The sequence below is a fragment of the Eufriesea mexicana genome, unplaced genomic scaffold, assembly GCF_001483705.2.
Source record: "Eufriesea mexicana isolate 0111107269 unplaced genomic scaffold, ASM148370v2 scaffold8034, whole genome shotgun sequence".
NCBI lineage: Eukaryota > Metazoa > Arthropoda > Insecta > Hymenoptera > Apidae > Eufriesea > Eufriesea mexicana.
The window spans coordinates 83,714-95,075 of NW_016915807.1; the positions used below are offsets into that span (position 1 = coordinate 83,714).

General features: G+C 36.6%; 1 protein-coding gene across 1 annotated transcript in view; it reads left to right on the forward strand.

Moving 5' to 3' along the window:
* LOC108552767 (cysteine-rich secretory protein 2) overlaps nt 1-8,821 on the forward strand; it is a 59,173-nt gene extending 50,352 nt beyond the window's left edge. The window contains exon 5 of the mRNA XM_017907426.1: nt 7,456-8,821. Within this exon, the coding sequence (XP_017762915.1) occupies nt 7,456-7,708 (253 nt within the window). The 3' untranslated portion in view covers nt 7,709-8,821. The remainder of the gene's footprint in view (nt 1-7,455) is intronic.
* Nucleotides 8,822-11,362: the final 2,541 nt, after the last annotated feature.

Genomic DNA, 11,362 nt, shown 5'->3' on the forward strand with positions numbered 1-11,362 from the left:
CCCATATTTCGGTGATGGGGTCCCCACGGAAGCATACTCGTCACCTAGATGTGGGTGATAATATATAATATGCCAATTTCCAAAAATCTATGTGACCACTACCACACATAGCTATACTCACAGTATAACTGACTACTTACCCAAAATTCATCCTACTCTATATCATAGAACTGACTCTAGACTCACTATAGACACTCCAGATGCTTCACCAAACCTCGCAACACCTGCATCAGCTATCCAAACACCCATCTCTGAACGTTCCCACGACAAACACGGACCCGGACCAAGCTCTACACGAAATTCGAGTATCCAACAAAATGGTAGACACCACGAAACCCGGCGTGTGCCCGAAAGAAGCACCGAGTGTCCGTGAAAAAGAGACCCGAGACAGGAAGAGATAAAAGCAAGTCGGATCGTAGGTCGCGTTGCTTTTTGTCGACGAGTGGGGCACGTCTTCCCTCGAGAAGGCTCCGCTTGACGTCTGACCCACTTCTCAGGCCTCTCGTGCATGCAGCCACTTTTTGGCCACCCTCTATAAACCTCTCGACGATCGTCGCGCGGCAGACCCTCGAGATATCCGCGCTGTTTAGCCTTTTCCATATTTCTTTTTCATCAATCCTCTGATCCAATGACGTTTATCGCAGCTTCGTTTCTTTCCGGAGGGTTCCAGCAACGACGGAATTAATTTTTGAGGGGGGCAACGCGATTCCTACGCCGTTCCCGTTTTTGCCATCGTCGCGCGTCACGGTTATTACGAAATTAAGCAACACAGCCGAGTCTCTGCCTCCCTTAGGGAGAAAAAGTCGAGATGCTTAGTTTTCGGAGACACGGTTGCCTGGGACCAACGGGTTTCAGGGACGGCACTAGGCTGATTTCGTTGGGGTTCGAGGTTTGGTTGAGCTCTTAACACTTTGACAGTCGCTGTCACGCAGACGTGACTTCGGTTCTGCGTGGCACAATGTTTCCACTATGCTTCTGTTTTAACTTTCTCGATCGTCGTTTTTTGACATTCTAATGCTTGTTCTGTTAGTCTAAGATCTTAGTGCCTTTTTTAAATAATAACCATAATATCCATACGACTGTCAGCGAGCAGTAGAACCCGCGCGAAATTCGCCAGTGGCAGCGTAAAGGCGATGGGTGAAGTTAGGGGCTGGCACAGTGTTCATCGAGCTGAGCTTTAACCCATTGCAGTTGAGGGAAAAAGATAACGATATATGAAGTAATATAATAAACAATTAAAAATAGCAATTCAAGGTAAAGTTTCTAAATTAAAGAATATCAACAACAATGGTGAAAACGTTAATACTGTTTTTTCTTATTATCCAAACAGGTTTCACTATACAAAATAAAATAATTTTTAGGTATATTAGGGCATTCATCTTCAAAGAGTTAATACAAGTTAAAATCAATTTAGTTTGGCTGTTTGTCTAAAATTACGGAGATTTTTTGGTACAGGTAATGCTAATTTTTAATCAGAGATCTTGAAAAGTAGGTATGCTTCGTTTATTCTCATCGTATTGATTTAATTATTGCTTTCTGCGTATATTATTCATTGAGGTTGCGAAGTTTAGTTTTACCACGAGTCAAAATCACTTTATTTTGGAAGTTTATTTAAAAATGAAGGAATTTTTTAACTCAGTGAATGTTAATTTTTAATCAGACTTCATCGAAATTAGGTATACTTTGTTTATTCACGAAGTTTAGTTTTAATTCGAGTTAAAATCACTTTATTTTGATAATGTGACTAAAATTACGGAGATTTTTTGGCACAGGGAATGCTAATTTTTAATCAGATATCATAAAAATTAGGTATGCTTCGTTTATTCTCATCGGATCGATATAATTATTGCTTTCTACGTTTATTGTTCATTAAAGCCGCGAAATTTAATTTTAATACTAATATTTCAATAATCACAGTCACTTTATCTTGGCAGTTTATCTAAAAGTAAGGGGATTTTTTAGCACAGTGAATATTAATTTTTAATCAGACATCATCGAAATTAGGTATACTTTGTTTATTCTCACCGTATCGATTTAATTATCGTTTTCTGAGTATATTAGCTATTGAGCCCGCAAAGTTTACTTTTAATACGAGTCAAAATTACTTTATTTCGATAATTTGTCCAAAATTACCAAGAGTTTTTGGCGCAGTGAATGCTAATTTTTAATCAAACACCAACGAAATTGGTATACTTTGTTTACTCTCTCTGTATCGCTTTAATTATTGTTCCTTTACGTATATTCTAATTAGTGGGGTATATACAGAGTTAATTAAAAGAAAAAAATTAAAAATGAGAAATTATAATATAATTCGAAAATATAATTCGATGGATTTATACCAACAGTGTAATTATAGACATAAGTATAAACAGGATAACATTATAAAAATGAATTTACTTTTCATATTTACTAAAAATTCGTCCTATATTCTTACCAATTTATATCATACAAACGAGAATATTCGACGAAAAACAGTTAAAAATTTTTTAAAGAATCGCTTTTACCTTAATTTACCATTTTCGACAAACATTTCCCAGGATTGCACGCTGTAATGATTCGATAATTTTCCGCGCGGTATAATTCGGTAACACGACTCGACTAAATGGAAATTAATCATTCTGCAAATGATCGAGACTTCAGAACGATGCACTTCAAAGCAGTACAATGCACGCACGTACGCATCGTGTATAAAGGGAAATAATTACGTTGCAATTTTGCAACGTGAAAGAGCAAAAACGAAAGGATTATCATTAGGCAGCGTGCGTGGTAGAATTTAATAAGAATTAAAAATCTCTGTAAGTCGCTCGTACATTTCCATCTCGTTGCGTTTCGCGATAAGAAAGTATATCCGAAAAATATTACCATTTATGCCACAATTATGCCGGCGAAAAATTCGCAAAACGACTCACGTTTCCTTGTAACGTTGCTTCTCTAATTTATTCCGAGAATTTCCAGGGGGGGTCGACGGCAGCGGAAGAGGAAATTTTTATTTCGTTCGATATCAAGCGTGGCTATGTTCACAACTCCGTGACTACAGTGATCTAATCGCGCAAATTTTTTCCCGAACCCGTTAAATCTCCACAATCCCGTTCGTTTTCCCAATCAAACCGACGCAACGAAGTGTTTGTACTCTCGGGGAACTTATTTCCGATTTTATATCAAAGAACGTATCCCTTTGAATTTCGAAATATTGAAACAGATTTCATGCAGTGCGCGTGATTTCAAATACGTGTATATTAACCACTTGCGCTGGAAAGACGTGCTACACACGTTGTAATGCTTTCATCGCAGAATCGCTAATAACGTGGTATATACGTGGTGCATATACAAGTGTCACAGAAACACTGGACCGTTCTGGCACACGTGTCTGTGAGTTTATTGGCAGTGTAAATGGTTAATAAGACATTTTTTCCTTCGTTCAATTAATGTATTATTTTTTCTTTTTTTTTTTGAATTTTAGGTTATATTTGACCATTGCATTATTTATGCCCACGAAAATTGTTATATTTCGTATTATTGCATTTCACGTATTTCGAAACACGTGTGGCTTATTTATACGTCCTCTGATTCCTTTGATTAATGTATTTTTTTTCTTTTTTTTTTTGAGTGTTAGGTTATATTGGAAAATTGCAAAATTACTATATTGTGCATTTAATGCATTTCACGAATTTTGAAATACGCGGTTAGGTTAGGTTATATTTTTCTCCTTCTTTTGATTAATATCTTATGTTCCTGTTTTATTTCTCTCTTTTTTCTTTTGAGATTTGGATCACATTTACTTTTTGAGTTATTGGTGATAAGGAAAATTACTATAATTTGTAACGAAGATATAAGTCTTTTAAGAAATTTGTAATTTGTAATCTTTGTTCTTTCTCTTGCTTTGGAGTGGGTTATAAATTTATAAAGGAAATTTATAAAGGAAATTCTGATGTTTGTAATTATGAGAGTAGCTCTGGGTATCTGTTATTACGAGTTATATTACGATACACCGTGGTACTCCGGGACATTATCCCGGAGTAATGCCCCGAAACGTCCTGATGTAAGAGCACATTTTCAAAATTAATTCTATTCCTCTTGGATCGTATTTCAGGAAAGCTTCCAGCATTCTTTGTACAATTTTACTGCAGGTTGAATAAAGTGGACGATTATTCTTTAAATATTACCGGCAATTATTTCCTCGATTCTTACATTTTGAACTAGGAATATGCTTGGTCTATGGTACTCATAGATGTCTAGAAAAATATTCGAAAATTTATGTTATGAAGTATGATAAATTTGTATTATTATATAATACTATATGAGACTATTTTGAAATAATTTTGTAAATTAGGTATATTGGGAATATGTGTATTATGCATGCAAAATAATACATTTATTAAGTAAAGTAGCGTCGACCACGTGGGAGAATCATATATCATACTTGCCAGGTTAATATATATCTCAGGAAGACTACTACTCCAATTTTCTGCCACGATTATTCTTTTAAATGTTACAGAATATCGTGTAAAAATATTCGGAATATTTATATACAATGAAAATATTAAATAATTATTCCCTGAATTATTTCTTCAATTCTTTCTATATGTTTAAGGAGAATCTCCATTTGCGATTTTTTCTAATTATTATTCTTTCATATCTCGAAATATTTACACGAAAATATAGTTATTTCTCAAATCCCTAATATTTATTCAAGCAAACCAGTGTTTCCAATTTTCCTCAACGATTAATTCTTCAAATACCACTGAATATTACACATTTTCAATTTATTACACCCTCGTATATAGAGATATTTACACAAAAGAAATTATTTCTCCAATTCCAAATATTCGCTCAAGAAAATGATTAACTCTAAATTTTCCAAATATTACTAAATATTGCATAACAATATTTGAAATATTTACGTTATAAAAATGATAAAAGCATTCTTTTAATATTTTTGCAATCCTAAATATTTATTCTTAGAAAACGACGTACCCCAATTTGCCTCAATGATGATTTTTCCAAATATCACCGAATATTACATAACAATATTCGAAATATTAATATAAAAAAATGATAAAAGCATTTTTTAAATTATTTTTGCAATCCTAAGTATTTATTGCAAGCAGATGACTATCCCCAATTTTCCTCAATGATGATTTTTCCAAACATCACCAAACATTACATAACAATATTCGAAATATTAATATAATAATATTTATGGAAATATAAAAAAATGATAAAAGCATTTTTTTAATTATTTTTGCAATCCTAAATATTTATTCCTAGAAAACGACGTACCCCAATTTTCCTCAATTTTTCCAAATATCATAAATAAATTACATAACAATATTCGAAATATTAATATAAAAAAAATGATAAAAGCTTTCTCCTAATTATGCTTGCAATCTTGAATATATACTCACTGAAACCACGAAACCTCAAATTTCCCTATTCCTTGAAAACACGTTTAACTCCCCCAATTCGCATCCACGATACACCCCGTACCCCATGGAGATAAATAAAACGTGTCACCGTGCTCGACGGTATTTTTTCCCTTCCACCGCCATCTCGTAATTAATTTCGCGGCGGGTAATTTGAATTCAAAGCGGCGATAGCGGCAGACCGCGAAAAATACTCTAAATGTAAATTAATCGCGACTCGGAATAAAGTGGATCGACTTGTCCTTCGTCTGTTTCTCTATGAGAATCAGAACTTACTGAAACTGTGGAAGGTCGTGAAACGCCATGGCTTAATTGTCTGCGAGCAAAGTCGAAGGAAAGATGGCGGCGCAGTTATTAGGGTAGCATTTGTAGCGGGATGGGGCTGAAATTGACGGGGAGAAACGAACGTACCAGGGTGTCTTTTGTCGTTTCCAGTTCTTTGAATAGGGCAACTCGCGTCGATTCCGAATGGGGTGAATTATTCTTTGCGAGGAGACAGAAGCAGGTCTGTCGCCATTTTGTAACACAGAGAATCTGATCGTTTAACGAAGATTCTTTAACCTTTAGTCTACAACCACGTGTGAAGCTCGTGGTCAAGTTGTCGAGCCAAAACTGATTATCACGAGTCTGGCCCGTGGTACATGGATCGGGTCAAAACTGACTATCACGGGCCTGGCACGTGGTACGTCGACTGGGCCAAATGTAAACACCACGTGTCACGCCCATGGTTTGTTGATGTGACGTAAGTCGTGTGCGATTGGTACAAATTAAGACAGATATCTTATAACTGAGTGCAGAATAGTCGCAAGTCTATACGAGATATTCATACTTGGCCCGAGATTAAGACCACGAGTCAGATTCTTGACATCCACGTTTGGCATAAAATTGAACAACGAGCCTGACTCGTGATATTCAAGTTTGGCCTAAAATTTTCATCACGAGTCAGACTCGTGAAAATTGGGCAAGGGTTAATAGAGCTAGACCAGGTTAGGGTTGAGTTAAAGAGTTCTGATGTGTTATTGTCTCTCACGCTGAGTTTATCATCGTGGGTCTTGACTGATAGTCTGGTAGAAATTGAACAACGAGCCTGACTCGTGATATTCAAGTTTGGCCTAAAATTTTCATCACGTGTCAGACTCGTGAAAATTGGGCAAGGGTTAATAGAGCTAGACCAGGTTAGGGTTGAGTTAAAGGGTTCTGATGTGTTATTGTCTCTCACGCTGAGTTTATCATCGTGGGTCTTGACTGATAGTCTGGTCATGATGCTTGTCCTGTTTTCGTAAGATTTTTAAGAGAACTCCTCCCGTGACTCCTGTCTCGGTGGTTTCATAAGTTTCGTGTATCTAGTGATTAGTTGGTGCAAAATGTAAGTGGTGGGTGTGTGTCTTCCTGTTGGTTGTGAATAATATCGGGAATGTGCATTAGCTCCGACGTCTTGTGGTGGTGGTATTATGGTAAAATAATTCGGGTCCTTATGCCTACCGTTTTAAGGATGACATATTGGTCCTTGCTAAGGCAAAATAAGCATATAGAGCAATCCTTCACGTAACCTTGGACGTAAGGTCCTAGGACCCCACCCATTTCCTTTGCTAGAGTCCTTCCCAGCTCACAGTACCACTAATATCGTCGCTTTCCTTTTCCTCGTCGACGGATACGTTCTTCTGTGGTGATGAATGTTTAAATAATTTAGATCCTTATGCCTATCGTCTGAAGGATGATATATTGGTCCTTGCTAAGGTATATCCCAAGTGGTGACTAGGTGACGACGAGTGTACACAAATCACGGGACCCTGGCAATAAGGATATAAAGCAGTCCTCCACTTAACCTGAGACGTAAGGTCCTAGGACCCCACCCATTTCCTTTGCTAGAGTCCTTCCCAGCTCGCAATACCACAATATATTCGCTTTCCTTTTTCTCATCGTCAGACACACTCCTACACTATCCTCCTACTTTGACATCCCTGAATCTTCCACATCTCCTCCGCCATCTTCATCTACAACGCTCTGATCAGCCTCTCTCTCTTTTTCACAGGGACATCAGCGATGACAATCTCCTTAGTAAGCCGTACGTGGCAGGCAAGCCGTGCAGCATGTGCAAGAACCACTGTTGGCGCAACAAGCTGTGCACGAACGCCTGCTACTATACCGATTCCTGGGGGAACTGCGCCGAGCTGGTGAGGACGTTTCGTACCTGGGTCTGCAACACGAACACGGCCGAGGGCCGCAAGCGGCGCCAGATGTGTGGGGCCACGTGCAATTGCAAGGGCAAGATCTACTACCACTAGTGAACGATCCCGACGAGGCTTCTGCACCCTTTTCTTCGCATCGGTTCATCATCGAACGCCGTTACGCGGAGGCAGAGTCGGCTGAGGGCTGCGCGAGGTATGAAATTATTTTAAAGCTGTCCTAGAGCGGCACGCGGACTGGAACAAGGCTCGGGGGTTAGGTCTGGTCATGGTGGCGGTTTGCGGCCACTCGACCCCTGTCTTCGACGTACCGCGCAGATTCATTGGGGAACAAAGGGCGAGCGAGATTCTTTGACGGAGCCGGAGAAAATTAGCCGAGTTCTTTGTTCGGGCTAGCATTGGATTGCGGAATTTTCGCAGGTGTTGCCGATGACGGTGTTGCGAGGTATAGGGGTGGTTTTCATTTCCATATTTCTCGTCCATTATAATTCTTTGTTTTAATTAGCGATTGTAGTGACGACTTTCGAGAAGCGTATACGAGGCTTGTTCAGAAATTATTTCGATATTTTATTAAATTAATTTCTTCCATTTTCTGGGAAAAATCGCTTTATGGGTGCCTTTCCAACACCTTTCGTTTCTCTTAATATTAACACTTTGCACTCCGAACCATTCTGGATGTAAGCTACCAGCTACTCGTGCATGTATGCACCTTCATATTATATAGTATAGTTTTGGAACCAAGTAACATATTATAATAATATTGGTCATATATGAATTGGCAGACATCGAGAAATATATATTTGCCAAAAAAAGAAGAAAATATTTTATTTTTTACAATTTTCTACAGTATGATAAACTTTGAGGCACACTCCAATGTGCATTGCAGGCTGATTTATGCACTTTGACAATAATAAGTAGTTTCACGTCTTCCACCAGGTGTTTTCCTGTCAGAACAAATAATACAGTCCCATTTCCTTTCTCCCACATCGGGAGTATGTACTTTATTATTTAATCTATTATCCATCATAAGCACAATTCTCGTGTTCTCTTCTGACGTAAAACCGGCTGACATTTTTATATATCTCAGTAATTTTGCTATATTTTAATTTGATTTCTTGTGCCATTTCAAGAGAAAACGTCAGGGAAATATACATTTCTTAAAAACATGTGCTGGAATAAACTGATTCCCAGTAATCACTAATAAACTTTAATATCCCCTCAGAGGGGACATCCGAGTGATATGCTAGAATTACGATGTCCCCTGAGAGGGGACAACGGAGTGCAGAGGTTAAAACTATGAAACTAGTATACTCAAAATGGTTGAGTTTAGATTTCTTATTAATTTTTGGTGAAATTAATATTCACAACTTTTAACAATTTAATTGTTATTGAGTATATATATGTATAGTCGATTATGTACAGTGTTTGAAATATTTTCTCTGTGGAATACGACTTCAGTTTGGAAGAAAATAAAAGTGGTCGAGATTTGAATTCTGATAGATGCGAGTATTGTCAAAATTTTATTGAAACTTTGTCCAAACTTGAGATTAAACTCGGTGCATCGACGTGACTGTCGCAGAGCACGTAACCTCGTTCAGTAATATTTCACTGCCAATCGAATGGTCTTATGAAAAAGCGACGTTTCATAGCTGTATATAAGTTTAGATTGAATAATTTCCAGGTTGTATAATTTTTATATCGATCTCGTATATGTCTTCTCTAATAGAAAAATGAATTAGTTGCAGAAATTTGCATTTGGTCACAAAATTTGTATTATTATATATTATTATTTTTAATAAATTCAATAAATCCTTTAGCTCTATTAATTTCTGGTATCATATACCTTCTTCCATTTTCATTTTTATTTATAATTTTCTTCCTTTATTAAGCCTTTGCACTCAACGATTGTTTGGCTAGAGAAGAGTAGAAATTCAAAGATTTTTCATTGAAAAATTGACAATACATTTTCGAGCAGTAAATAAAGAATTCTATAACAGAATTGTAAAATTATTTGATTTCGTTACCCTGTACACTGTTACATTACATTAAATTTGATATATTCGTTAATATCGATCTTCCAAATTTTATAAAATGGCGACTGAAGCTTACCTCTCGAGTGCAAAGGGTTAATATTACATAAGTTTATATTAATTAAATATTATATTTAGTAATATATTTATATTACACGAGAATAATATTTTCTTCGTATAAATTTCTCGTACGTAATTTGTCGCTTATTTATTATCCTAGTAATTTAAATTCGGTATCTAAAATTATTTAAATAATATATTGCAAATTCAGTAGCCTCTTTAATTTCCAACTGGACAATTTTAATTCCATTTTTAAATTTTTATCTCGAGTGTTTGTTTCATAAACTACTCCTATGTTGTTGTTCAAATTTCTGCAGAATTTCTGCAGAGTTGGCGATGAATTTCTGTAATAAGAGGCCAGCTGCGAATATTTCACAACGATATTTCAATTGTTTCCTTCATATCGGGAGGCCGGAGAACGAGGAGACGAAGTCGGCGCAGTCGAAAAGCAGATGAGAAAGTAAATTGAGCCGGATGAACTTGTTCCGTTGCCGGAGAAGTTTCACTTCGAAAATTCCTCGGGTTTAATATATCGTATTGAACATTCCCGTTATAGCCGAATACCGGCAGGGATTACTGTCTTCGCGAACGAAACTCGCGGCGAGATTAAATTCGAAATGGTCCCGTGGACCCGAATTCGTCCGGTAATTATAATTGTTCATTGGAAAATTTATGTCGCAATTATTCCGAGAGCAATGGAAATGTCCCTGCAGCGAGGAAAAATCGAATATTCCGTGATCCCGATGATTTTTCGTTGCGTCGATCGCGAGGGTGGAGATTGCAATTTTAATCGAAGCTTTTTCAAAACGGTGGTAATCAGAATCGTAATTAATCGATTGCTCGTGGAAATAAAATTCGGAAAAATTTTTACAGTGCGGCACGATAGAGTCAGCTTTCCCGGGAATGAAAATAAAGAAATTTAAAGTAGATTATACTACATACACGTCCATGCAAGAATTTTAATACCGTATTAAATTTTTAATATCGAAATTTTTAATACCTTATCAGATCCACGAGGAGGTATAATTATAATAATCTTCGTAATTGCGAATCTCAATATTTTCCATTTTCAGTATTAAAATCTACCATTCTCTTCAATTCAACGAGGCTCAAAAAATTTCGAATATCTCTTCATTATCTGCTGAAATGTTTAAAAATATTCCTTTATTATTATATTTAATAAATTTTCCAAAAATTATACAACATATTTAAGCTAAATCCACCATGATTGGTCGAAAGGACGTGTAAATTGAAAATCGAAAAATCTCGAAAAGAATAGTAGAAAATATTGCAAAACTTTTAGCAGGTATACCACAAAAATGAAAATAAAAATATAAAAATAAAAAATAAAAAAGAATCGAAAATTCAAATGACCAGAGTGATAATAACTTTTTAACGAAAGATTTAAAATCGGTTATGTATACTAAATGATCACTGTCAAAAGTCACAACATAATTAGAGCGATCACTCTTCAAAGCGTTCAAAGGTTCTAAATCCACCCTCTCGATTTCGTTCGTTGTTAAAATTATCTTCGGACCCAGCATCGATCCCAAATCGTGAGGGAATAGCGATAACAGCCTGTCATGACCGTACAACGAACTAGGGATCGTTATTTTCCCGGCCGCGACCCGTTGCTTTCATCGGCCACGATTAACATGGCGAT